Source organism: Schistocerca serialis, chromosome 3 (assembly GCF_023864345.2).
Source record: "Schistocerca serialis cubense isolate TAMUIC-IGC-003099 chromosome 3, iqSchSeri2.2, whole genome shotgun sequence".
Taxonomy (NCBI): Eukaryota; Metazoa; Arthropoda; class Insecta; order Orthoptera; family Acrididae; genus Schistocerca; species Schistocerca serialis.
The window spans coordinates 809,235,695-809,263,350 of NC_064640.1; the positions used below are offsets into that span (position 1 = coordinate 809,235,695).

Below are 27,656 nucleotides of genomic sequence, written 5' to 3' on the forward strand. Positions count from 1 at the left end.
CCACATACCCTTCATCTACATCACATCTACTTCTACATAGATATTTCACACGTTCAACATACAGTGCGTGGCGGAGGGTACCCAGTACCACTACTTGTCATTTCCCCTCATGTCCCACTCACAAATTGAGCAATGGAAAAATGACTGTCTGTACGCCTCTGTATGAGCCCTAATTTCTTGTATTTTATCTTCATGGTCCTTATGTGTGATGGATGTTGGCAGGAGCAGAATTATTTGGCAGTCAGCTTCAAATGCCGGTTCTCTAAATTTTCTTAATAGTGTTTCCTAAAAACAATGCTGCCTACCCTCCAGGGATTCCCATTTGAGTTCCCAACATATCTCCATAACACTTACGTTTTGTTCGAACCTACCGTTAACAAATCTAGCACCCCTCCTCTGAATTGCTTTGATGTCTTCCTTCAATTGGACGAGGTACACATCCCAAACACTCGAGAAGTACTCAAGAATAGGTCACACCAGCATCCCATATGCGGTCTCTTTTATAGGTGAACCACTCTTTGCTAAAATTCACCCAATAAACTGAAGTCAACCATTTGCCTTCTCTACCACAGTTCTCACATGCTCATTCCATCTCCTATCGCTTTGCAAAATTATGCCCACATATTTAAACGAGCTGTGTCAAGCGTGGCACTAGTAATACTGTATTGTAAATTACAGGTTTCGTTTTCCTACTCATCCACATTAATTTAAGTTTTTCCACATTTAGTGCTAGCTGCCATTCATCACACCAACTGCAAATTTTGTCTGTCATCTTGTGTCTTCCTATGGTCAGTCAACTTCGACACCTTACCATACACCACTGCATCATCAGCAAACAACCACAGACTGCTGCCCACCCTGTCTGCCAACTTATTTATTTATATAATAGAGGGAAACATTCCACGTGGGAAAAATATATCTAAAAAAAAAGATGATGTGACTTACCAAACGAAAGTGCTGGCAGGTCGATAGACACACAAACAAACACAAACATACACACAAAATTCAAGCTTTCGCAACCAACGGTTGCTTCGTCAGGAAAGAGGGAAGGAGAGGGAAAGACGAAAGGATGTGGGTTTTAAGGGAGAGGGTAAGGAGTCATTCCAATCCCGGGAGCGGAAAGACTTACCTTAGGGGGAAAAAAGGACAGGTATACACTCGCGCGCGCGCGCACACACACACACACGCACACATATCCATCCGCTCATACACAAACACAAGCAGACATTTGTAAAGGCAAAGAGTTTGGGCAGAGATGTCAGTCGAGGTGGAAGTACAGAGGCAAAGATGATGTTGAAAGACAGGTGAGGTATGAGCGGCGGCAAATTGAAATTAGAAATTAGCGGGTGTTTGTTGGTAATGAGGATCACCCTGTGGCTAAACATGCCTTGGTGCATGGCCAGCACATCTTGGCACAGTGTTACACTGTCCGGGTTATCTGGATACTTCCCACTAACACCAACCTGTCAGAACTCCGGAGATGGGAACTTGCCCTTCAGTATATCCTCTCTTCTCGTTATCCGCCGCTAATTTCAATTTGCCGCCGCTCATACCTCACCTGTCTTTCAACATCATCTTTGACTCTGTACTTCCACCTCGACTGACATCTCTGCCCAAACTCTTTGCCTTTACAAATGTCTGCTTGTGTCTGTGTATGAGCGGATGGATATGTGTGTGTGTGTGTGTGTGTGTGTGTGTGTGTGTGTGTGTGTGTGTGTGTGTGTGCACGCGCGCGCGTGTATACCTGTCCTTTTTTCCCCCCTAAGGTAAGTCTTTCCGCTCCCGGGATTGGAATGACTCCTTACCCTCTCCTTTAAAACCCACATCCTTTCGTCTTTCCCTCTCCTTCCCTCTTTCCTGACGAAACAACCGTTGGTTGCGAAAGCTTGGATTTTGTGTGTATGTTTGTGTTTGTTTGTGTGTCTATCGACCTGCCAGCATCTTGGTTTTTAAACTTATTTATTTATATAGAGTGTATACCTGTCCTTTTTTCCCCCTAAGGTAAGTCTTTCCGCTCCCGGGATTGGAATGACTCCTTACCCTCTCCTTTAAAACCCACATCCTTTCGTCTTTCCCTCTCCTTCCCTCTTTCCTGACGAAGCAACCGTTGGTTGCGAAAGCTTGGATTTTGTGCGTATGTTTTTGTTTGTTTGTGTGTCTATCGACCTGCCAGCATCTTTGTTTTTAAACTTATTTATTTATATAGAGAAAAACAGAGGTCCTATCACACTTCTCTAGAGCACTCCAGACAATACCCTTGTCTCTGATGAATACTCACCGTCGAGGACAACATACTGGGTTTTATTATTTAAGATGTCTTTGAGCCACTCACATATCTGTGAGCTTATTCCATATACTCGTACCTCTGTTAACAGCCTGCAATGGGGCACCATGTTAAATACTTTCTGGAAATCTAGAAATATGGAATCTACCTGTTTACCTTCACCCATCGTTCTCAGTGTATCATGTGAGAAAAAGGCAAGCCAAGTGTCCAAGAGTGATGCTTTCTAAATCCATGCTGATTTGGGCACATAAACTGCTTAGCCTCAAGAAACTTTATTATATCCGAACTGAGAATGTGTTCAAGGATTCTGCAGTAAACAGATACTGGTCTGTAATTATGCTTGCCTGTTCTTTCACCTTTCTTATACACTGGAGTCACCTGCACCTTTTTACAGTCGCTTGAGACTTGGTTCTGGGCGAGAGATTAATGGTAAACGCAAGCTAAGTAAGCGACCAATGGCATAGTGTACTCTTCTTAAAATCGAACTGGGGTTCCATTCAGAACTGGTAATTTGTTTGTTTTCACATCTTTCAGTTGTTTTCTACCCCAAGTGTGCTTATTCCTATGTCGTCCACACGGGAGTCTGTCCAATGGTGATGATGGCATGTTTTTATGGTTCTCCTGTGTGAACGATTTCTTGAACATAAAATTTAAAACTTCGGCTTTCATTTTGTTTGTGTGTCTATCGACCTGCCACCATCTTTGTTTTTAAACTTATTTATTTATATAGAGAAAAACAGAGGTCCTATCACACTTCTCTAGAGCACTCCAAACAATACCCTTGTCTCTGATGAATACTCACCGTCAAAGACAACATACTGCCACACCAGTCTGGTCACCAAAGGACTGAATGGAACTCTTAGACCCGCTTAGCAATTTTACACACAACCAGAATTTTCTTGGGTTCCCTGCCAGGTCTTTTACCAAGGTGTCATGGTGGTAGCAGTTGTATGCTTCACGCATAGATCTTTTCACAGACACACGAGTCTCTACTAACCTTTGCTAGTCATCATTTGTGCAGCCCCTTTTGAACCTAGAGTGCAACAGGCTCTGCTTCCTCAGCATCTTACAAATTTTGTTATTAAACCATGGTGGGTCTTCTCCATCCTTTATCCACTTACTAGGCACATAACTCTCCAGACCAGGATCTACAATCTGCTTATACTTTGTCCATAATGCCTCTACATCCGTCTTACTGGTGCTACGTGATGCTGTCTAAGTAAGATGTTAATAACTTCTTATCCGCTCTATCTATCAGAAACACTCTCCTAACCTTCTTGACCGATTTATTAACTTTTGTAATCATAGTCACTATAATGACATCATGACCACTAATCTCGATTTCTATACTGACATTGTTGCTAAGATCTGGCCTATGTGTAGCTACAAGGTCTAAGATATTTCCATTGCATGTGGATTGCTGAGCTAGCTGCTCTAGACAACTTTCAGAAAACATTTTCAAAAGTATTTCCCATGATTGTCTATCTGTACCCCCCACCCCACCCACAATAAATCCATAGACATCCCAGTCTATAACCGGTAGATTAAAGTCGTCACCAACTACTATTGCATTATCTAAGTATTTACGCGCTACTGACGGTAGACTTTCTTTGAATGACCCTAAAACTGCCACAGTGGAATCGGGTGGCCAGTAAAAACATTGAAAAATTAACTTAAGTTTCACTTACACCTATTATATGTGACCAGACAGTTTCACTGTCACACCCAACTTTGGCCTCAATAGAGAAAATGATTTTGTCAACTGCAGCAAACACACCCCCTCCTATGGCCTTTAATCTGTCTTTCCAATATATGTTCCATGATTCGATAAATATCTCGGAGCTTTCCACTTTGGGTTTCAGCTAGCTCTCAGTGCCAAGAATAATCCGAGCACGAGACCTTTCCTGGAGGGCAGTAAATTCAGAAACTATATTACAAATACTTTGACAGTTTACAAATAAAATTGTGACAGTTGGTGTCTTTATTCTGAATGCCATTTGACTTCACTTGCTGTAAATCAGCTGATGAGCAACGCAAACTACCGCCTAGCCTAAGAAACCCTCATGTGCACTTCACAAATACTCTTCTACCCAAGTAGCTGCTTCCTTTGTGTAGTGCACTCCTGACCTATCAAGGAAAGTCCATCACAGAGTCGACGAAGTTTTTGGTTAAGATCTTCCACTTGGCTCCAAACCAAAGGACCCCAATAAACTCTGGGAACAATTCTGCAAATTGCGAGCTCTGCTTGCATCCCGTGGACGAGGCCAGCAGTCTTCACCACCTCCATCAACCACCTGTACGAACTGAGGATCGCCTCAGAACCCATGCGACAGGTATCGTTGGTGCTGATGTGAGCCACAAATTGCAGACGACAGCACCCTACACGCTCAATAGTCACCAACAAGGCCATCTCCACATCTTTGATGAGGCCCCCCTGGCAGACATACAAAGTGCACATTGACTTTCTTTCCAGCCCTGAACGCTATCTGCCTAAGGCGCTCCATAATACGCATTACACTCAAAGTCCCAATAACCAGTAAACCCCTCCCCCTGTGAGCCTGCTCAGACCCTGCTGAAGGATCGGCCAACTGTCCACTAACAGGGTGAATGGGCAAGACCAGGCAGCCAGCCTCCACATTGGCCCTCCACTTCAAGCGACGCGAACGCGTTACCACCCGCCACTTTACCCTGCTGTGAGGGCAGATCCACTGCATCGTGCGTGCTAGGAGGTGCCTCAGGAGCTGAGCCCGTGAGCAAAACAAGTGACACCTGAAATGTCCCATGCAACACACCAGGTTCTCCTTCACCACTACACACCGAGGCAGCAGCCTGAAGGTGACTGACCAAACGTAACAGCACATTCACCTGTTCACGAACTGCAGCCAGGTCTTACTGCATCCACATAAAGCATGCACACATCCTACCCTTCCCTGTTCCCACTTCATCCTCACATGTCTACTAGCCCCACCCAGATTATCAGTATATATTTTTCCCTCTCTATGCTTCTCGTCTCACTTCCCTCCACCCCTCCCCCCAGCACACCACTCCCAATGCTGTAGTCTAGCAGCCCAACATCATGTACCAGCCATGCCTCAGTTCATTCCTACAGGCTGTGCAGCAGCATCTTACTCCACCCTTAACCCGTTATCTCTCCACCTCCCCTCAGCTCTTCTGGATCCACTACCTACCTCATCTCAGCTTGGTACTCGTCACAGCTCCAAAACTTAACAGTGGCCCTGTGCGCGTGCGTGCAAGTATGTCAGAGTGATAAAGGACTTTCTCTGATATCTATTTTAAAAATCACTAACAGTCTACTTTCAAATGTGTCTGAATGATGTTCAACATCTCCTCTATGTGGTAGGTAGCAATTTATCCAAATTCATATTGTTATTTCACTGTTTTTGTTAATGTTATAACTTGGACACACAACACAACCAAGAAAGTTAGTACAACTTTATTAGACTGTAGCATATACACCAATCACCATAACATACACTGAACACAATAAAGTAAGCCAAATGTATGCAAGCGGTAATAACATATAACTTAGCGTGAGCGTAGTGCGGCAGGGTTTAAATAGGCACTTGACTGTGGTGGGCTCTATTGGAAGTTCACAATATTGCATTTCACGGCGCACTCTCACGGATGACAACATGCTGCTAATGTGCACGGCTATCAAGTATGCAAGAAATACTCCATTCCTCTTCCCTTGAGGAACAGCTCCAATTCTTGAGATGTCCATGGCATCTTCCTCCACAAGGCTCTGACTGAGACGACATGCTGCTACTGGGGCATATCGTCGGGAGTACATGTGGTGTGAGTAGTGTCACAGTCTGCCTTCTAACGTCAACCCAGATGGTAGGATGGCTGGTGGAGTGAGCTTCATGTCCACATAATGTCCAGGGCCTGCTGGTGGTGGTGCCCCCACAGTTGGCAGGCTGAGGCGGAGAACACAGTTCCAGTGTAGACAGCAGCCGCACCGTTACTGGTTGCGGTACTGGAGATGCTGCACCAGGTTCATCCACCAGTGATAAGGGATCCCTTGTATGTCATGGCAGGGACTGAGCCATATCAGGTGATCCATTGAATGACGCAGACTGGCATGGCGAAATCAGTGTCCCAGCCAGGGTCGTCCTTGTCCACACGCAGGCGTAACTGGTCATAATCACATGCACAGAGGCCCTACTCCGTACAGACATCACAAGAGACGGTGGCCGCAGCATCAGGAGATCACGGTGAGAATCCATTTTGGGCAACAACCAAACCTGCATGCCCAGACAGCCACACTGGGCTGGAAATGGGCCAATGGCTGCACACGTTGGCGTACCTGGCTGGGCTACAGGAGATGCAGGAGTTCCCGGGGTTGACACCCGTGGAGCAGTTTGGTGAGGCTGTCTTCGCAGAACAGCGTGAACCAATAGGAAAACAGAAACTGATCCAAGGCCACGTCAAACAGTGACCAAGTCACATACTTTTTCCATTTGCATTTTGAATGTTCTAACTAACCTTTTGGCCTCAACATTGGACTGCAGGTGGAAGGCCGGGGCGAAAATGTGGTGAATCCCACAGGAACTGCAGAAGGAGACAAAACCCCTGTGATACAAACTGAGGGCCGATATCAGAGACCTCCAATGGAAAATTTTTTTTGACAGGGCTTACACGGTGGTAGAGGCCGAAGTTGACAGGCAAAAAACAACATATGGGAATCGAGAGAATGCATCAATTACTATTAACCAATACGCATTAAGCAAAGGGCTGGTAAAATCGATGTGGAGACAGTCTCCGGTCTGTGAAGGTTGGGTCACAGAGACAATGCTAGCCACGGGGCAGCTTGCTGCATGTGCACTGAGAACATACCATAACCAGTGATGTCGCTGTAGAAACCACGCCAAAAAACATGACCAAGGGCTAATGCCTTGGTGCGTGAGACCTCCCAGTGATCAGAATGCAGCAACTGTAGGATCTCCAAACAGAGAGCCAAAGAAACCACTACACGAGGACTTCAATAGTCCATATCAAAGAATAGAACACCATCAAATGACAGAGAAACGATGCCAAAACACATAGTAGTTACGGAGAGGTTCGGAAGCCCGTGATGGAGGCACATCAGGCCATGTTGTATGCAATGTATCACTTTCTGCAAAATCGGATCGGTACCACTATCTTGTACCATCCAAGCACTGGTGATTGGAAAACAATCGACAGTTTGTCGAGCGCATTCGTCAACGCAGAAACAGAGTAGCTCCTCCCAATCAAAAATGGATCTGGACCAACCAGAAAATGGGCAAGCGTGTCAACATTTGCATGTTTAGCCACGAGGCGGAAGTGAATCTTGCAGTTGTACTGAGAGAGGAATAGTGCCTAATGTTGAAGGAGATGCGCTGCTGTCTGGCAATGACGCTGAGGGGTTAAACAGCAACACAAACGGATTGTGATCCATGACGAGATGGAATTTTACACCACACAGGAAAACATGGAACTTCTTAAAAGCATAAATAATGGCGAAGGTTTATTTCTCTATTTGTGAATATCTAGTCTGAGCCGAATTAAGTGTCTTCGATGTGTATTCAATACGCGTTTGGAGCCATCAGAATATTTATGAGCTAATATCGCCCCCAGCTCATGCTAGGACACATCTGTTACTAACACTAAATATTGAACCAATTGGTCATTAAGAGTCAAAGTGCAGATTGTAACACAGACTTCAATTTGGATGATCTTGGAAAAATACTGAGCACCAGTGAGCTTAGCAAAAAGTTCATCAGGGCACACCAAAGAATACAAGTCAACAATCGACTGTACATTGACAGAAACTTTGAAACCACAGACAGCTTCTTGACAATGACAATGACTAAGAGAGTAGTCCATTTGCTGGATTTAATCAGTTGGTCAACCCCAGAGGCCGTGAGGCTGTCGAGCTCTGCCTTGACTTGGTCATGGAGTGCCATTGGCACTGGGCGAGCCCGAAAGAAACTGGACCTGGCCGAAGGTTTCATAGTGATGTGGGCTTTGAAATTATTGGCAAAACCCAAGCCCACAAAAAACAGAGCAGGAAATTCAGAGCATAAAGAGTTGAGTTGTGTATAAGGCTCTTGATCAGAGACGAGATTAACTTCTTCAGAAATAGTAAACCTGGAAAGTTAAGGGTGTCCAAACCAAACAAATTTCCGGTGCATGCATTGTTCACCACCAGAAAAGACAGTGGATGAACCACAGAATTCTATGTGATTGGGGCCGAGAAACTACACAATATCAGAATGAGTTGTTTACTGTAGGTGACTGATGTACATGACACTGGTGGTAAAGGGCGAGAAACCAAGTCCATGTACAACTTACATCTGCAAAACCTTCTGATAAATCCTGACATCAATAAAAAGACTATTATTTGCAATGGACATTGCCAATACACAACTGACATCCACGTCAGCGTCTGCAATAGGCTGTTGGAATTTTGCGTTACAAACAGGAGCAATGAGGACCGTTTTCTAGTACTGGCGGCAAACAGTGCACTGCTTAGAACAATCTCACCTATCATGAGTGACAAAACGCGATGGACAAGAGGAACACATGGAGCGCTTGCGCTGTCGTTCATTATTGGGCCTGCTGTGCTACTGCTGCAGGTGTGGTCGCCGCAGTGAGTTGGGGCGGCTGTCGAGACGTTTCACTTACGTGCGAACCACTGCCACCGTATCGTCCCCCTGTGAAACGTCTGACAAATGGCGGGGGAAAGTGGGTTCAACTTCTGCAACCTCACACTGCGATTCAAATTGAGTACCCGCAGCCCTAGAAATCCCAAACGATTGTACAGTAGTCAGAACGTTGGAGAGGAAAGGGTTTTCACATTGAACGAACCTCATGACTGGGGGCCAACCAAATGATTGCATCACGAACCGTTTAGTCATCGTACAACTCCTTACGTACATCAGCGACAAAGACGGCTTAAACCATGAAGTTTAACTGCCCAAGTTTTATATGTATGTTCCAATTTCTTGCAGCATAAATAGAAATCAACTCGAATGGCTGTTTACATTAGTACTTCGAAAGTAGGTCGTACATGTTATCAAAAGAGTGTAAAGATGGATCCCGCAGGGGGAACAGTTGACAAAGGAGCTGATAAATGCGAGGCAGCAACCAAGACAAATAGAAAGCTCGGCATAAGATCCGTCAATCAATCCAAATGCGTGAAAATGCTGCTGGAACCGTTTTTCGTAGGCTTCCCATTCTTCAACATATTCATCGTAAGCTGGAAACCGTGGGGATAAACGACCGGCGTAGTGACAGGCAAAACAGGAACAGGAGGTGCAAGGGGTGACAGCGGGTGATGTAGACTGAGACTGACCCAAACAGAGGCAACCATTTGGAATACCTGGGTTTGATTGTGTTACGCTGTGGTGAACACCTACTGTTTATGACAGAGATGCTGCAACGCTGCAGTAAGAAACCCTTGCTGATCAACCAGCCAGCGTAAAAACTCGTCAGTGGTACTGTCAGATATTGTAGGCGCAACAGAGGACTAACCAGATATTGAAAACCGCACGGACAACAATCTCACACTCATCTTCACTTGTGTTGTAACTTGCACGCACAACACAACTAAGAACGTTAATACAACTTTATTAGACTGTGCCATGTATGCCAATCACCATAACATACACTGAACACAATAAGATAAGGCAAATGTATTTAAGCAGTAATAACATGATAACTGAGCGAGAGCGTAGCGCGGCAGGGTTTAAATAGACACTCGTCTGTGACAGGCTCTATCGGAAGTTCACAGTACTGCTCTTTTGCGGCACACACTCGCGGACGACAACACACTGCTAATGCGTGCAGCTTTCATGATCTTTGTTCACAATTACCTGCACTGTTTGACTCAAATGTTTGTCAAATTCCTCTTCTTGCTGTTTCATTTCTTGTAACTTCCTTAGGTTATCCTCAGATTCTTGATTGACTGGTTGGAGTGATATCTGCTGCTGTATGTTCTGAAGCTGCCGTATGAGTTCTGGGTTTGATAAAATGCTGTAAAAGTATCTCTATTAGACGGTAAATACTCCTTTACGGTACAAGTAACTGAATCACTGCTTCACTTCATTAAAAATTAAAATTACTTCAGTTCCTTACAAGCATGATTTATAAATTTCAAATATAACTATCTGAAGGCAGTTTTTGTTAGCCAAAACTGTAAGGAGATGACAATTATTCATCTTGCACAATATGTGGTTGACTAGTTTCAAAACAGAACAGCAAACAGTTTCTGCTTGTCAGTGTATATCACCCATAATATCAGTTATGCCTGTTAAAAAGTCAAAATTAGATGCTTCCACAGAAAAAAGAAATAACGACCTGGAACTGAAATTAGAGTTCAGCTAATTGTTTGAATCTATAACTCCAAACGAAACTGTTGCGAGTTAAAAAAAATACAAAGTACCAAACCTGTCAAGTCCAGTAGCTGATGGCTGTGAAGTAACGGCAGATAATATTGTGTGAGTCTGAGTTTGAGTTTGAGTTTGAGACTGAGCCTGCGTCTGCTGCGGCACTTGCACAGCCTGCATTTCAACTGACTGCACTGTTGTTTGGTGCTGCTGATTCTGTTGCTGTACTTGTTGAGACAATGGAGACTGTATTTGTGGTTGCTGCTGCTGCGGCTGCTGTTGCTGTTGCTGCTGTTGTTGCTGTGGCTGTAGCTGTGGCTGTTGCTGTAGCTGTAGCTGTGGCTGTGGCTGTTGCTGTTGCTGCAGCAACTGCTGCTGCTGTTGCTGTGACTGTTGTATTTGATGTATGGGCAGCTGCTGTGTCTGCTGTTGTACCAGCTGCTGCATGAATGTATATTACCATCACAAATTTCAACCACTTAAAACTTCATAACATTAAAGTGACAGTGTCTAGAATGGCAACATCTCACTATTAACAAAGAACGATAGTTTATAAAAAATGCAGGTTCGAGAAAATGGCAACACAATCAAGTACAATACATAAGGTCAAGTATGATACATACACTCCTGGAAATTGAAATAAGAACACCGTGAATTCATTGTCCCAGGAAGGGGAAACTTTATTGACACATTCCTGGGGTCAGATACATCACATGATCACACTGACAGAACCACAGGCACATAGACACAGGCAACAGAGCATGCACAATGTCGGCACTAGTACAGTGTATATCCACCTTTCGCAGCAATGCAGGCTGCTATTCTCCCATGGAGACGATCGTAGAGATGCTGGATGTAGTCCTGTGGAACGGCTTGCCATGCCATTTCCACCTGGCGCCTCAGTTGGACCAGCATTCGTGCTGGACGTGCAGACCGCGTGAGACGACGCTTCATCCAGTCCCAAACATGCTCAATGGGGGACAGATCCGGAGATCTTGCTGGCCAGGGTAGTTGACTTACACCTTCTAGAGCACGTTGGGTGGCAAGGGATACATGCGGACGTGCATTGTCCTGTTGGAACAGCAAGTTCCCTTGCCGGTCTAGGAATGGTAGAACGATGGGTTCGATGACGGTTTGGATGTACCGTGCACTATTCAGTGTCCCCTCGATGATCACCAGTGGTGTACGGCCTGTGTAGGAGATCGCTCCCCACACCATGATGCCGGGTGTTGGCCCTGTGTGCCTCGGTCGTATGCAGTCCTGATTGTGGCGCTCACCTGCACGGCGCCAAACACGCATACGACCATCATTGGCACCAAGGCAGAAGCGACTCTCATCGCTGAAGACGACACGTCTCTATTCGTCCCTCCATTCACGCCTGTCGCGACACCACTGGAGGTGGGCTGCACGATGTTGGGGCGTGAGCGGAAGACGGCCTAACGGTGTGCGGGACCGTAGCACAGCTTCATGGAGACTGTTGCGAATGGTCCTCGCCGATACCCCAGGAGCAACAGTGTCCCTAATTTGCTGGGAAGTGGCGGTGCGGTCCCCTACGGCACTGCGTAGGATCCTATGGTCTTGGCGTGCATCCGTGCGTCGCTGCGGTCCGGTCCCAGGTCGACGGGCACGTGCACCTTCCGCCGACCACTGGCGACAACATCGATGTACTGTGGAGACCTCACGCCCCACGTGTTGAGCAATTCGGCAGTACGTCCATCCGGCCTCCCGCATGCCCACTATATGCCCTCGCTCAAAGTCCGTCAACTGCGCATACGGTTCACGTCCACGCTGTCGCGGCATGCTACCAGTGTTAAAGACTGCGATGGAGCTCCGTATGCCACGGCAAACTGGCTGACACTGACGGCGGCGGTGCACAAATGCTGCGCAGCTAGCGCCATTCGACGGCCAACACCGCGGTTCCTGGTGTGTCCTCTGTGCCGTGCGTGTGATCATTGCTTGTACAGCCCTCTCGCAGTGTCCGGAGCAAGTATGGTGGGTCTGACACACCGGTGTCAATGTGTTCTTTTTTCCATTTCCAGGAGTGTATGACTGAAAAGAATTTTATAACACAGATTACACACACAACATCGTGCCAAACCACCACATTTGCATTTTTCTGCTACACTATCCAGCAACCCAGACTGCTCGATAGCATTCAACACAGTAGTGTCTATCGCCTGTGTGCCTATCACTGTGGAACAGGTGAAAGTGGGATCCATCTGAAAACAAAACGTGCAGCATATCAGGAACAGCATTGAAGAGAGTGCATGCTGATGCAACAGCATGCATACCATCTATCCACCCCAACAGTGTTGTGCATATAATCAACACATATACACCCACCCCAACTACACTGCTGGTTCCGCAAATATGAGTGTAGGAATGTGCCCTGTATAAGCCAAAAATGTTATGGTATGTCAGTTTGTCACATGCTTATCACTGTCCCATTTTAACTCCCTCATTCTCTGAGACTGTAGCCTTTGATGTCAAAGAGGAATAAGGGTACTTGCTGCTTCATTTCCCCTTTGATATCTTTTAAATGACAGAATGGCATAACACTGACCTTCCACATAATATTAGAGGGAGTTCTACTGGATCTCAGTCATCTTGAACACTTATTGCTGGTACACTCTTCCACATATCTTCACAGTTTGGATCGAATGAGACCATTCTTTCAGGGGGTTGCAATATTCACAAATAATGCTGTACATTAATCTGGAGATTCAACAGAACAAGGCCCCAAGTAACTACTATTCTTACTCCGGATTTTTTTCATTTTAGAGTTCTAGCTGAACTTGCGAATAACACAAATAAGAAATAAAATAGGTTTTCTCTCCAACCATCTGAAGTAGAGGAAGACAAAGGAAGGGAAGGAAAAAACTGCAGGCTATTGGCATCTAACTATTTATCTCTCAAGTGACAGAGTTAACATTGTAGTGGTAAATGTAACTAAGAGTGCTTTCCATTGCTTGGTATGTTTACCTACAAAATTGTTATAACAAGTTTAAGGAGAAAAGTGTTAAATTTTATAAATGGTTAGGTTATTGCAATTACCCCCAAAATAAAGATACATTTATCACAAACAAGAGAAGGGCCTTGCTGAGTCAGTTACTGTTAAGGGGAACGTAAATAAATCTATCTTCTGTACACAATTTAGCATGTGAACTTTTAACCTATTTGTATACCAAATAAACATGTGAGGCATTTCATGATCGAGCTCCAACTTCCCCTTTTCTTTCCAACTTTGTGCTGAGACTATAATGAGTAAGAAAGACATGAGATTCTACATCAACATCTACATCTACATTTATACTCCACAAGCCACCCAAAAGTGTGTGGCAGAGGGCATTTTACGTGCCACTGTCATTACCTCCCTTTCCTGTTCCAGTCGCGTATGGTTCGCGGGAAGAACGACTGCCTGAAAGCCTCCGTGCGCGCTCTAATCTCTCTAATTTTACATTCGTGATCTCCTCGGGAGGTATAAGTAGGGGGAAGCAATATATTCGATACCTCATCCAGAAACGCACCCTCTCGAAACCTGGCGAGCAATCTACACCGCGATGCAGAGCGCCTCTCTTGCAGAGTCTGCCACTTGAGTTTATTAAACATCTCCGTAACGCTATCACGGTTACCAAATAACCCTGTGACGAAACGCGCCGCTCTTCTTTGGACCTTCTCTATCTCCTCCGTCAAACCGATCTGGTACGGATCCCACACTGATGAGCAATACTCAAGTATAGGTCGAACGAGAGTTTTGTAAGCACCTCCTTTGTTGATGGACTACATTTTCTAAGCACTCTCCCAATGAATCTCAACCTGGTACCCGCCTTACCAACAATTAATTTTATATGATCATTCCACTTCAAATCGTTCCGCACGCATACTCCCAGATGTTTTACAGAAGTAACTGCTACCAGTGTTTGTTCCGTTATCATATAATCATACAATAAAGGATCCTTCTTTCTATGTATTCGCAATACATTACATTTGTCTATGTTAAGGGACAGTTGTCACTCCCTGCACCAAGTGCCTATCCGCTGCAGATCTTCCTGCATTTCGCTACAATTTTCTAATGCTGCAACTTCTCTGTATACTACAGCATCATCCGCGAAAAACCGCATGGAACTTCCGACACTATCTACTAGGTCATTTATGTATATTGTGAAAAGCAATGGTCCCATAACACTCCCCTGTGGCACGCCAGAGGTTACTTTAACGTCTGTAGACGTCTCTCCATTGATAACAACATGCTGTGTTCTGTTTGCTAAAAACTCTTCAATCCAGCCACACAGCTGGTCTGATATTCCGTAGGCTCTTACTTTGTTTATCAGGCGACAGTGCGGAACTGTATTGAACGCCTTCCGGAAGTCAAGAAAAATAGCATCTACCTGGGAGCCTGTATCTAATATTTTCTGGGTCTCATGAACAAATAAAGCGAGTTGGGTCTCACACGATCGCTGTTTCCGGAATCCATGTTGATTCCTACATAGTAGATTCTGGGTTTCCAAAAACGACATGATACTCGAGCAAAAAACATGTTCTAAAATTCTACAACAGATCGACGTCAGAGATATAGGTCTATAGTTTTGCGCAACTGCTCGACGACCCTTCTTGAAGACTGGGACTACCTGTGCTCTTTTCCAATCATTTGGAACCCTCCGTTCCTCTAGAGACTTGCGGTACACGGCTGTTAGAAGGGGGGCAAGTTCTTTCGCGTACGTAGAATCGAACTGGTATCCCGTCAGGTCCAGTGGACTTTCCTCTATTGAGTGATTCCAGTTGCTTTTCTATTCCTTGGACACTTATTTCGATGTCAGCCATTTTTTCGTTTGTGCGAGGATTTAGAGAAGGAATTGCAGTGCGGTCTTCCTCTGTGAAACAGCTTTGGAAAAAGGTGTTTAGTATTTCAGCTTTACGCGTGTCATCCTCTGTTTCAATGCCATCATCGTCCCGGAGTGTCTGGATATGCTGTTTCGAGCCACTTACTGATTTAACGTAAGACCAGAACTTCCTAGGATTTTCTGTCAAGTCGGTACATAGAATTTTACTTTCGAATTCACTGAACGCTTCACGCATAGCCCTCCTTACGCTAACTTTGACATCGTTTAGCTTCTGTTTGTCTGAGAGGTTTTGGCTGCGTTTAAACTTGGAGTGAAGCTCTCTTTGCTTTCGCAGTAGTTTTCTAACTTTGTTGTTGTACCACGGTGGGTTTTTCCCGTCCCTCACAGTTTTACTCGGCACGTACCTGTCTAAAACGCATTTTACGATTGCCCTGAAATTTTTTCCATAAACACTCAACATTGTCAGTGTCGGAACAGAAATTTTCGTTTTGATCTGTTAGGTAGTCTGAAATCTGCCTTCTATTACTCTTGCTAAACAGATAAACCTTCCTCCCTTTTTTTATATTTCTATTAACTTCCATATTCAGGGATGCTGCAACGGCCTTATGATCACTGATTCCCTGTTCTGCACTTAAAGAGTCGAAAAGTTCGGGTCAGTTTGTTATCAGTAGGTCCAAGATGTTATCTCCACGAGTCGGTTCTCTGTTTAATTGCTCGAGGTAATTTTCGGATAGTGCACTCAGTATAATGTCACTCGATGCTCTGTCCCTACCACCTGTCCTAAACATCTGAGTGTCCCAGTCTATATCTGGTAAATTGAAATCTCCACCTAAGACTATAACATGCTGAGAAAATTTATGTGAAATGTATTCCAAATTTTCTCTCAGTTGTTCTGCCACTAATGCTGCTGAGTCGGGAGGTCGGTAAAAGGAGCCAATTATTAACCTAGCTCAGTTGTTGAGTGTAACCTCCACCCATAATAATTCACAGGAACTATCCATTTCTACTTCACTACAGGATAAACTACTACTAACAGCGACGAACACTCCACCACCAGTTGCATGCAATCTATCCTTTCTAAAAACCGTCTGTACCTTTGTAAAAATTTCAGCAGAATTTATCTCTGGCTTAAGCCAGCTTTCTGTACCTATAACGATTTCAGCTTCGGTGCTTTCTATCAGCGCTTGAAGTTCTGGTACTTTACAAACGCAGCTTCGACAGTTGACAATTACAATTCCGATTGCTGCTTGGTCCCCGCATGTCCTGACTTTGCCCCGCACCCGTTGAGGCTGTTGCCCTTTCTGTACTTGCCCAAGGCCATCAAACCTAAAAAACCACCCAGCCCACGCCACACAACCCCTGCTACCCGTGTAGCCGCTTGTTGCATGTAGTGGACTCCTGACCTATCCAGCGGAACCCGAAACCCCACCACCCTATGGCGCAAGTCGAGGAATCTGCAGCCCACAAGGTCGCAGAACCATCTCAGCCTCTGATTCAGACCCTCCACTCGGCTCTGTACCAAAGGTCTGCAGTCAGTCCTGTCGACGATGCTGCAGATGGTGAGCTCTGCTTTCATCCCGCTAGCGAGACTGGCAGTCTTCACCAAATCAGATAGCCGCCGGAAGCCAGAGAGGATTTCCTCCGATCCATAGCGACACACATCATTGGTGCCGACATGAGCGACCACCTGCAGATGGGTGCACCCTGTACCCTTCATGGCATCCGGAAGGACCCTTTCCACATCTGGAATGACTCCCCCGGTATGCACACGGAGTGCACATTGGTTTTCTTCCCCTCTCTTGCTGCAATTTCCCTAAGGGGCCCCATTACGCGCCTGACGTTGGAGCTCCCAACTACCAGTAAGCCCACCCTCTGCGACCGCCCGGATCTTGCAGACTGAGGGGCAACCTCTGGAACATGACAAGCAGCCATGTCAGGCCGAAGATCAGTATCAGCCTGAGACAGAGCCTGAAACCGATGCGTCATACAAACTGGAGAGGCCTTCCGTTCAGCCCTCCGGAATGTCTTTCGCCCCCTGCCACACCTTGAGACGACCTCCCACTCTACCACAGGTGAGGGATCAGCCTCAATGCGGGCAGTATCCCGGGCAACCACAGTCGTAGTCCGATCGGGGGATGCGTGGGACGAGCTGGCCGTCCCCGACAAACCCCCATCCGGACCCCCACAGTGATGCCCATTGGCAACAGCCTCAATCTGTGTGACCGAAGCCAACACTGCCTGAAGCTGGGAGCGAAGGGATGCCAACTCAGCCTGCATCCAAACACAGCAGTTGCAGTCCCTATCCATGCTAAAAACTGTTTTGCAAAGAACGTATGAACTAATCTACAGAGAGCGCAAACAAATAGACAAAATTTAAACGGTTATTAAAATACAAGATTGCCTAGTAAATGCAGTAATGCTGCTACTTGCGCACTGCTGACACTGCTTGGCGGCGGAAGGAGACTACGCGAATTTACACTATTCAGGTACTAAAACGCGATGCTACAACTCTCAAATACTATAATACGCTCGAAATTTACGAATTAAACAATGCAAGTACCAAAAACATGCAAAGAAATTAAGAATTAAACTATGTAACAAATGAGTGAGCTAGGAGTATACGACTTGCTGCTGCAGCTGCTTATCCAACAGCGGCAGGGAGCACACTAACTGTGACCAACCGACACTGGCCGTTCAAAACAAAAACAGAAGACAAACGACTACACGAATTTACACTATTCAGGTACTAAAACGCGATGCTACAACTTTCAAATACTATAATACGCCCGAAATTTATGAATTAAGCAATGCAAGTACCAAAAACACGCAAAGAAATTAAGAATTAAACTATGTAACAAATGAGTGACCTAGGAGTATACGACTTGCTGCTGCAGCTGCTTATCCAGCGGCGGCAGGGAGCACAAGGGCCTTGCTGAGTTAGAGATTTTGTCTCTGCCTAACACGATTTGTATTTCTGTTCTAGTTGCTCACATTTGTTATGTTATATGTTGTCAAATCAGCATTTTTGGTCCCATTTCCTCCAACTCAGTTTCAATTTTGACAAGATTTTGTTTGTGGGAGGTAGTGAACACAGAGAGGTAGGCACAAGGTATTCTGTTTATGCATGACATGGAGCACACATTGGAATGAGGGTTGGTAACTATCTTCAGTGGCATAATTCTGAAGGGGAGAGATGAATTGACAGTCGCTGTACTTAATGCTACATCAGTGTAGGTTTTGTTACAACTAAATTAAAGATTGAATCTTTCAATATTGGTGTAACAGAGATGTAAAAATTGGCAGTTACAAAGCTTTGTACAGTTTTCTTCACTTCAAGGTATGTATGCTGGTAGATCTCCTATATGTAAAGTATTTTCTTTTTCTAAAAATATGAAGGCCATCCCCAGAAAAGCAAATGAGAAAATAAAGTTAAAGCAGTAGCAGACTTTAAAAAATAATATGGCACTCCTAACTCATAAGACGTTTCAACAATTTTTTCCCTAGTCGCATCCTTTTTATAGATGTGAAGGTGGTATAGCCCCAGAAATGGCATTAGAAACTGATGTGGGAGCAGAGCTATGCTTTAAGGTGAACAAACTTTGTTTCATGTATTACAGTAAATTCATATCAAGCTTTTTTCTCTAGCCAACCATTGACTATTTTCATTATGTTTTCAATCATGGTACTCTTTTCATGTAATAATTCATTTCTCCAATTACTCATCCGCTTGTGCATGATGTCCCTCCATATCACACCACTCTTGTTGAAAAGAGCTCATAATGTGGCCCTTAATAATAATTTTTAAGTACAAACATTTTTTATGCTGGACGTCTAGTGGTGCTCTGAAGTTTCTGAATTAAAAATAACGTTTCATAATTTCTTCAGTAACTTGGTATGTAAGAATATTGTTTCTTAATGCAAAGGAATATATCTTTTCCCACGCCATTTCATCCATCTTGTAATTACACAGACTCTAAAATACAATGCTACACTTCCCAAAGAGCAAGTAGATTGTTTTCTATCTGGTCCTCAAACACTGGTTGTCCATATGTGCGACTGGCCTTGGGCACCTGTACTAAAATCTAAAATACAATACTACATTTCCCAAAGAGGAAGCAGACCATTCTCTCTTTGGTCTTCGAGAATTGGTTGTCCTATTGTCCCACTGGTCTTACGCACATATACTAAAATCTTTTAAATACTACAATTATGTTTCCAGTCTGTTATACAGACTATGATAAAAAGCAAGAATTCAGTTAAATTACCTAAAATATTAAAGCAGAAAAATGTGGCATGCAGATTCATGGCTTAAAAATATATGAGCCTGCTACTCTACAACATATTAAACCCTTGAACCAATAAGCTTACGCTTGAGTCTCAAAGTGGTCTGGTCACTTGCAACCAGAAGTGATTAAAGCAAGGAGGAAATTATTACCATCAAAACTGAAAGTGGATACACACAAGATATGGTGTTTTACTCATGACACCATTCACAATCTTGTTAAACATTTATAACATTCTCCACTGAGGTGAAACAAAATTTCTATTAAGTAAATGTTAAAATGTAATAGTATAAAGCTACATGCAAAACGAACGATAAAAATTTCACTCTAATACTACATTATATGTAATTGGAGAGCCTACAGAAATAAAAAAGATTCCTGTTAGTAACTAAATAAAACAGCATACAGTCACTCAAGAACCAAATGTGAAAAAATGTATTTCAATTTATTTTTCAGTTAGTGGTGCAGAAATATTACAGAAAAGAGAACTGAATGTTACCATACAAGGAAACTTACCTGATCAGTTTGAGATCGAGAACCAGACTCCTGCTGCTGCTGTTGTTGTTGTTGTTGTAGCAGTAACAACTGTAAGTGTTGTAGCTGTCGTATAAGAGCCGGGTCACATGCTCCATTGCCAGAGACCTAATGATTCAATCCAAAGAAAAAGCAACAATTACCTTAAGTGGAACAACAAACCTACCTCCCCCGCCACCTCTTCCTCCACTTACCACAAACCAACAAAGTGCGCAAGACCAAGAAATGAGCTCCAGTCAACAATGTGTGGTTTCTGGGCCTAAATACTATTCAATGTTGCTTCTACAACATACGTTATCTTTCTTCATAACACATACCTCAGTTACTTCTGTACTAAACAAGAGGTAACTGTAAATGATTTGTTAAAGATTTGCTATTAAAACTGTCCGCAGTATTAGCTACATTCTCAGCTAATAGTATTGCACACATCCTCTCCAAAATTATATTCACCTACGCTTCCTTTTCATTGACATTTGGTGACAGTAGCAATACTTTGGCATCTCCTTTTGGTACCATTTTAAACATTTACAAATATGGTTTCACAGTGTATCTTCAGCAACTGATGTTTCTCCATTTCAGTACTACACTTATGTGAAAAATTGAACTTTTTCATGTCAAAAACTGCATTTTTTGGGTTTCTAAAATTTTTCATTGTATTATACACAAATTCTCCTTATATGATACCTTTTAACTGCATCAGCATGGCAGGCAATTGAACCCAAACATTATCCTTTCTGTTTACATGTTTCAGAATGTATATACTCTCTTTTTATTTTCTACCAAAAAATGGAGGATAGTATATGCTTTCAAAAGGGTCACAAACACAAATATGAATTGACGTGCCAAGAAACCCAAAAAGATTTCGCTCAACATGCCTAGCAAGGAAATTAACTAATTTCAGTAAAACGTGGAATGATTCACCTCAAATGAAGGTAAGTAATTTTCCAAATTAACTGTGCAGTGACAATACATAATTCTTTCAACAGTACATAGTCAGCTGAATTATCGCTACAATGCTTCTTGGTTACAAGTTTTCTTTTTACTGGCACATACAAATACACGCTGTAAAGTAATACCTGGTGTAACAATGATTTAGCATGCCCACACCTGAGAACTTTCTGCAATGAATACATACAGCTATTGGTCTTTTATTTTATTATATTAATACATTATAGCTGCAGTTTGTCATCCACAATGGATACAAAGAATTTTTGGAAGGCTAAGACAAGGGCCGCCTGAACAACTTAACTATATGTCACAATTCCAGCCTGTCTGAGACAGAAATATAGCTTCCTCAGACTGTGGAAAATATCTTTATTCAGTATAACACAGTCAAAAAATATCTCATTAGGAGAAAATAGTTGAGAGAAGTCTTACATGTGAGTAGTGACACCCTTTTCAGAAAAGTAATGAATCTGTATTTAAATAAGCTATTGACTTCATTGAATGTAGTATTATCAAGTCAGAGAATAAATGGAATTGTCAATGCTGAATACAACACCTGCAGCGGTTGGCGTATAAGCACTTTGACAGCTGCAGCGCCGGCCGGAGTGGCCGAGCGGTTCTAGGCGCTACAGTCTGGAACCACGTGACCGCTACAGTCGCAGGTTCGAATCCTGCCTTGGGCATGGATGTGTGTGATGTCCTTAGGTTAGATAGGTTTAAGTAGTTCTAAGTTCTAGGGCACCGATGACCTCAGAAGTTAAGTCCCATAGTGCTCAGAGCCATTTGAACCATTTTGAACAGCTGCAGCAAAAAGAAACACACAACTCAAATGCAGCAGACGGCAAAACTGACTGCTACAACAGTCTCTTTGGGGAAGCGGAGCATCATCCAAAAAAACTGCATGGAAGTGTGTGCATCATCTGGAACTTGCTGCGTGTTGTGGAAGCAGATCTGGGTTGGGGAGTATCGGTACTTGTTGCTGAGGCTGGTTCTGTGGTGCATCAGTTGGCAGTGCATCTGGGAACACAGACGCTGGTTGGACTCTGTCAATGGAAACTGTAGAGGGTTTGCTGTTTACTGTTATGTCCAGTGTTTGTGCTCCTCTTTGTCAGAGACACTACAGACCTGTGTAAGGTAGGTGCTGAGAGCTTAACACAACCCCTATGTAGCATAACATGCATGCACATTTCCAAGCTTTGCGAGGGCAAATGCTGGCTATATGACCCCTCAATTGATGAACAAATTCTGCCTTGTCTTGGTTAGAAGGCTGCAGGAACTTTGTGTCAATAAATTCTCCAGGAAGCCGTAGCACTTCACTGTAGACTAGGTCTGTTGATGAGGAATCCAAGTCAGGCTTGTACGCACGCGTTCCACAGACCAAGTAGAATTATTGCTAGAGCTGTCATCCAATTAGTTTATGACACATCAGTGCTGCTTTTATGGAATGGTGCCAACATTCAATCACTCTGTTGCTTGCCAGATAATAACTTGTAGTTTTGTGTGCACACTGCCAGGAAGTTTGGCAAGTTGGGGCACACAGATCACATTCGTATTGTCAGCAGCAGTCTGTTGTGATGTGCAGTGGGCAATCAAAACGAAATATCCAACTTTATGCACAGGCAGAGACTAGCATTTGTTTAGTTACAATATGCTCAATTACATAATATTTGTAATACGTAGTGTGTGTGTGTGTGTGTGTGTGTGTGTGTGTGTGTGTGTGTGTGTGTAGTGATGTTGGTGAGAGAAGGGAGTGGGGGAACCCCAGTGCCAACACATAGCCTACTCCTCGCTAATAGCACGAAGGGGGCCGCCAAGCTTAATGTCCCCATCCAATGGACTGATCACCATCAACAGTGTCATATGTCCTCACTTAATGAGACATTGTGGAGAGGTTTGGTATTTAAATGAGGAACTGGCAAAAGTATGGTGAAAATGGTTCAAATGGCTCTGAGCACTATGCGACTTAACTTCTGAGGTCATCAGTCGCCTAGAACTTAGAACTAGTTAAACCTAACTAACCTAAGGACAACACACACATCCATGCTCGAGGCAGGATTCGAACCTGCGACTGTAGCGGTCACGCGGTTCCAGACTGAAGCGCCTTTAACCGCACGGCCACACGGGCCGGCAAAAGTATGGTGAGTAGGAACTTTACGCCACCACCTCTCCTCCCCTCACTGACCAAATACCAGCAGCGATCATTTTTTCCACCACCAGGATTCAAACCGGCCTACCCCCGGGTCAGGTGCCATTCAAGCATGCATCAGTGATCTCGGCCATAGAGGCAGGTAGGCTAGCATTTCGGCTGAAATGTTGTCAACTGGCACTGCTTCCAGCCAGCAGGCGAAGTGATCAATCATTTTTAGAAGGTAAAGTTGACCATTTGATGAAGGTAGTGAACCTACAACATCGATGTGCACATGCAGCAATCGTGAAGTTATCTAAGTTGTGTCGTAAAAGTCTCCCACTGATGAATGCAAGTGACAGAAGTGTTGACACTGGAAACACGCACAAGTCCATTTGTAGCAGTTGTTTTGCATTTTAGGCCAAATAAATCATTTCAAGACCAGATTAAATGATGGTCTGACTCCTGGGTGGCACAAGTCATGCAAGCAGTCAAAGGTGCACTTGTGAAATGTAGTTGGTAAAAAGGAGAGTATAACTTGACATCTCTGCCAGGAATGTCAACTAGTTGCAACTCCAAGGTTGATGATATGTCACTGAAGAGATTCTGGAGCCCCTTGTCTGTATGTTGTGCCTTGGCAAATTGTGCGAAATGAATGGTGCTTGATATATTGATGACGCAAGAATGACAATCAGCTACCACATTGTTGATGCCCAAAATATGCTTGATATCGGTACTGAAGTGGGCAATAAATTGCAAATGATTTTATTCATATGGGGAGCAATTGTTGTTTTGTCAAAAGGAGTAAGTGAGTGGCTTATGATCTGTGAAGCTGGTGAACACACTGATTTCTAATTATGGGCAAAGGTACTCAACTGCCTCACAGACAGTGAGAAGTTACTGATCATATGTGCTCCACTTGTGCTGCAATGGTGACAACTTATGCAAATTAAAGCGAGTGGCTTTCATGGGCCACTGTGTAATTGTTCCAACGCTGCACTGACAGCAGTCCGGCTCGCACATACCAATAACACAAGAGATGCATCCACTTCAGGGTGTGCCAAGAGCATGACAATCACTATGCTCTGTTTATAATCACTATGCTCTGTTTTGCCACTTCAAAGGCAAAGCTCATTGTATCTATCGGCTGAATTGGAGAATTTACTTTGGTTTTGGAAGCAGCAAGTGCTGCAGTCAGCAACTCCTGTACTTCAGTGGAATGTGGCAAATAGTGACGATAAAAATTCGACATACACAAAAAGTGGAATAATTCTTTAACTGTTTGGTCATGTTATCTTCAAATTGGCTTCTACTTTTTCTGGTAATGCCAGTGAGACTGAAAAGGAAATCCAGTGGCATAAAAAGTTAATTTGCAACTGGCCACACACACACACACACACACACACACACACACACACACACACACACACACACACAGCAGTGTTCAGAACCACTCCACTCTGTTCCAAGTGTTTGAAAATGTCGATTAAGCATTGTTAGTGATGCACTACAGTGGCCAAAAAGACATGGATGCCATCCAGATAGGTGAAACAAAATGGTAGACCCTGCAGTACTTGGTCGATAAACTGTTGTCATGACTGCAGCATTACCTAGGCTCAATGTCATGAAAAGACTCTCAAATAAACCAATTTGTGTGATGATGGTTGCTTTACGAATGTCCTCGTCTGCCAGTGAGATTTGAGCCTCAGCACACTCAAGCACACTGAACACAGTTGCACCATGTAAAGCATAATTATAGTCCTACAACAGGGGTAACATAGAATGGTCCGGTACTGTGCCTGTGTTTCTGCACGGGTGACATGCACCATACTTCTTCGGCAAAAGATGGAGAGGAGTTGACTATGGACTAATTAACAGACAAATAATGCTTTCCTTGAGCATGGAATCAAATTCTGTCTTTGCAGTGTCCAAATGGTTGGGAGCTAATTGGCTGGGTCTACACGAGATAGGTGGTCCATCAGTGAACAACGCTATGCACCACTTGCCACTTGGACAAACTTAACGGTGTGCATTGCTGCACTGCACCGGAAACCCATAGCGGTCAGGATGGTAACACTATCAACGAGTTTTGCATTCGCTATGTGTGGCAGCAGGCGGTAGTATGCTAGGAAGTCTGCTCTAGTTATCAGTTCTGTGATGTCAGCAATCAAAGTCCCATGCTAAGGCACAGCATAATCCAAAATCTAACTCAAACTGCTGCGTACTATATTGTTGATATTGAAGAACTATTTGCCACAGACAAGAAGAACAAAGTCTGTCGTCACCAACCATGTAACAAGGTACAATGCACAAGTGTGATCCAGTGTCCACCAAGAATCTCTAACCCGACCTTCAATCATTGATAAATAAGCGCCATGACTGCCTGGCAATAGGCTGCAGATACAATTACATCCCACGGCACTGTGCAAGGTGAAGTGCACTTGCAAGTCTGGTTTCCAAATTTTTTGTGATACAAATAAATGGACTGCTGTTCTGCACCAGGAGTTGAAGAATTTGTTGAGGAATAGGTAAGTGACCTCTTGCGGTAGTGTCCCCTATCATTTCTAGAGTCACAATGAGACAACATTTCACCAATTCGTTTCGTTAACACATGGACCTTGGCTGTAAGAGAATCATTGTCCATGTGTGTAAAAATGATGCTGATACACTGTTACATGGCACTGTCACTATACGGATAGAAGTGGGTATCATGGCTTCTTGTATTTTGTCAGCCAGGTCTATGACTGTGTCTAAGGGCACCTCAGCTTGTGATGCTATAATAGCCTTGACTTGCAGTGGAGGTGGCAGCTGCAGAACATGAGTAGTAGGTTGTCTGGCACAACGTCAGTATTAACTTTGCTTCTCAAAATCTCAGGTACTTTGGTGGTTTCCTCTCGCTGACGCCTTCCTGTGTCAAAACTTGGCATATGCATTCTTCTTGTGAGGCAGAGCAGTTCTGCCTCTAGTTTTTTTTGTAGGAGTTAATCACAGGTCCTGAACCTCTGCAGTGAAATGGTGATCCAGTTGACTGACCTCTAAGGCACACTTCATGTAATCTGTGGAGATTCCAGCATAATGCAAACTTGCCTTGACTTGCGCAAACCATAGTGTGGGGTTGTACAGCCAGCAAGGCAGCAATCGCATGGCAAGTTTGGACACTGAAGGAATTGTCTCAGTCGGTTCATCTATCATCTTTTGACTTGATTTTATGGAAATTCTTGCATTTTCTGTGCTGTTTATGCAGGCCAATCATGTCGGAGGCATCAGTTTCAGAACGCTAAGGTGAGGGCCGTGTGAACAACTTAACTGTATGGGTATCATGATGTTCAGCCTGTCTTATAAACAATATTTAAGTTCCACACACCAAGGAAATTACCTTTATTCTGCATAACACAGAAAGAAAATATCTACATCCATGTAGAAATGTCACTTCTGAAGAGTAATGGATCCTTAACAAAACAAGCAATTACCATCAATGAATGTAGTAGTATCAAGTCAGAGAATAAACAGAATTGTTGATGCCGAACACATCGCCTCTCGCAGTCAGCATGTAAACACTGACAGCCACAGCAAAAACAAACAAATAACACAAAACAAATTGAGCAGACGGCAATCTTGATTGCTATAGAATGATAATAAGTGCTCCATACTTTAAAAAATACACATATCATCGGGAATTTTATACACTGTTTACTTCCGCACACATCACTTCTGCTTCCCCCTATGACTACCTTTTCTCACAGCCATTTTCTTTCATTTTCACTTCCCACCATGGCATAAAAAGCTTCTTATTTTACTTTCAGTCACGTTCCTCACTGATCTGCTGCCAACAATCAACATCACTTGGCCTGAAATCATGATACTGATCTGCTTTGAAATCCATACTACTAATCAAAAGGCAACTGTATAGCAGAATTTGTGTCAGCCATTCTGTAAATTATATATGAAGACAGTATCTGTTCTTTCGGACATGTCTGAAAGAACAGATACCATTGGTGATCTTGCAGCTCTGGAAGAATGAAAGTACAATAAAACCCAGACCATTAGCTGCTTACATGTGTTGATAAATATCAATGGGGACAGTTGAAAATGTGTGACCCGACCAGGGCTCGAACCCAAGATCTCCTGCTTACATGGCAGATGGTCTATCCGACTGAGCCAGAGGATAGTGCGACTGCTGGGACTTCTCTCTGGCATGCTCCCCGTGAGACCCACATTTCCAGCTTACTGTCCACACACTACATTTGCAGTGCCCCTGCCCACTATACTCAT

At 43.9% G+C, this 27,656-nt stretch overlaps 1 protein-coding gene across 1 annotated transcript in view; it reads right to left on the reverse strand.

Annotated features, from left to right (window-relative positions):
- Nucleotides 1-27,656, reverse strand: part of LOC126470662 (uncharacterized) — a 201,061-nt gene that overhangs the window by 124,613 nt on the left and 48,792 nt on the right. Inside the window, exons 5-7 of the mRNA XM_050098653.1 lie at nt 20,297-20,422; nt 10,718-11,097; nt 10,144-10,303 (exon numbers count right to left, since the gene is read on the reverse strand). Of these exons, the coding sequence (XP_049954610.1) occupies nt 10,144-10,303; nt 10,718-11,097; nt 20,297-20,422 (666 nt within the window). The remainder of the gene's footprint in view (nt 1-10,143; nt 10,304-10,717; nt 11,098-20,296; nt 20,423-27,656) is intronic.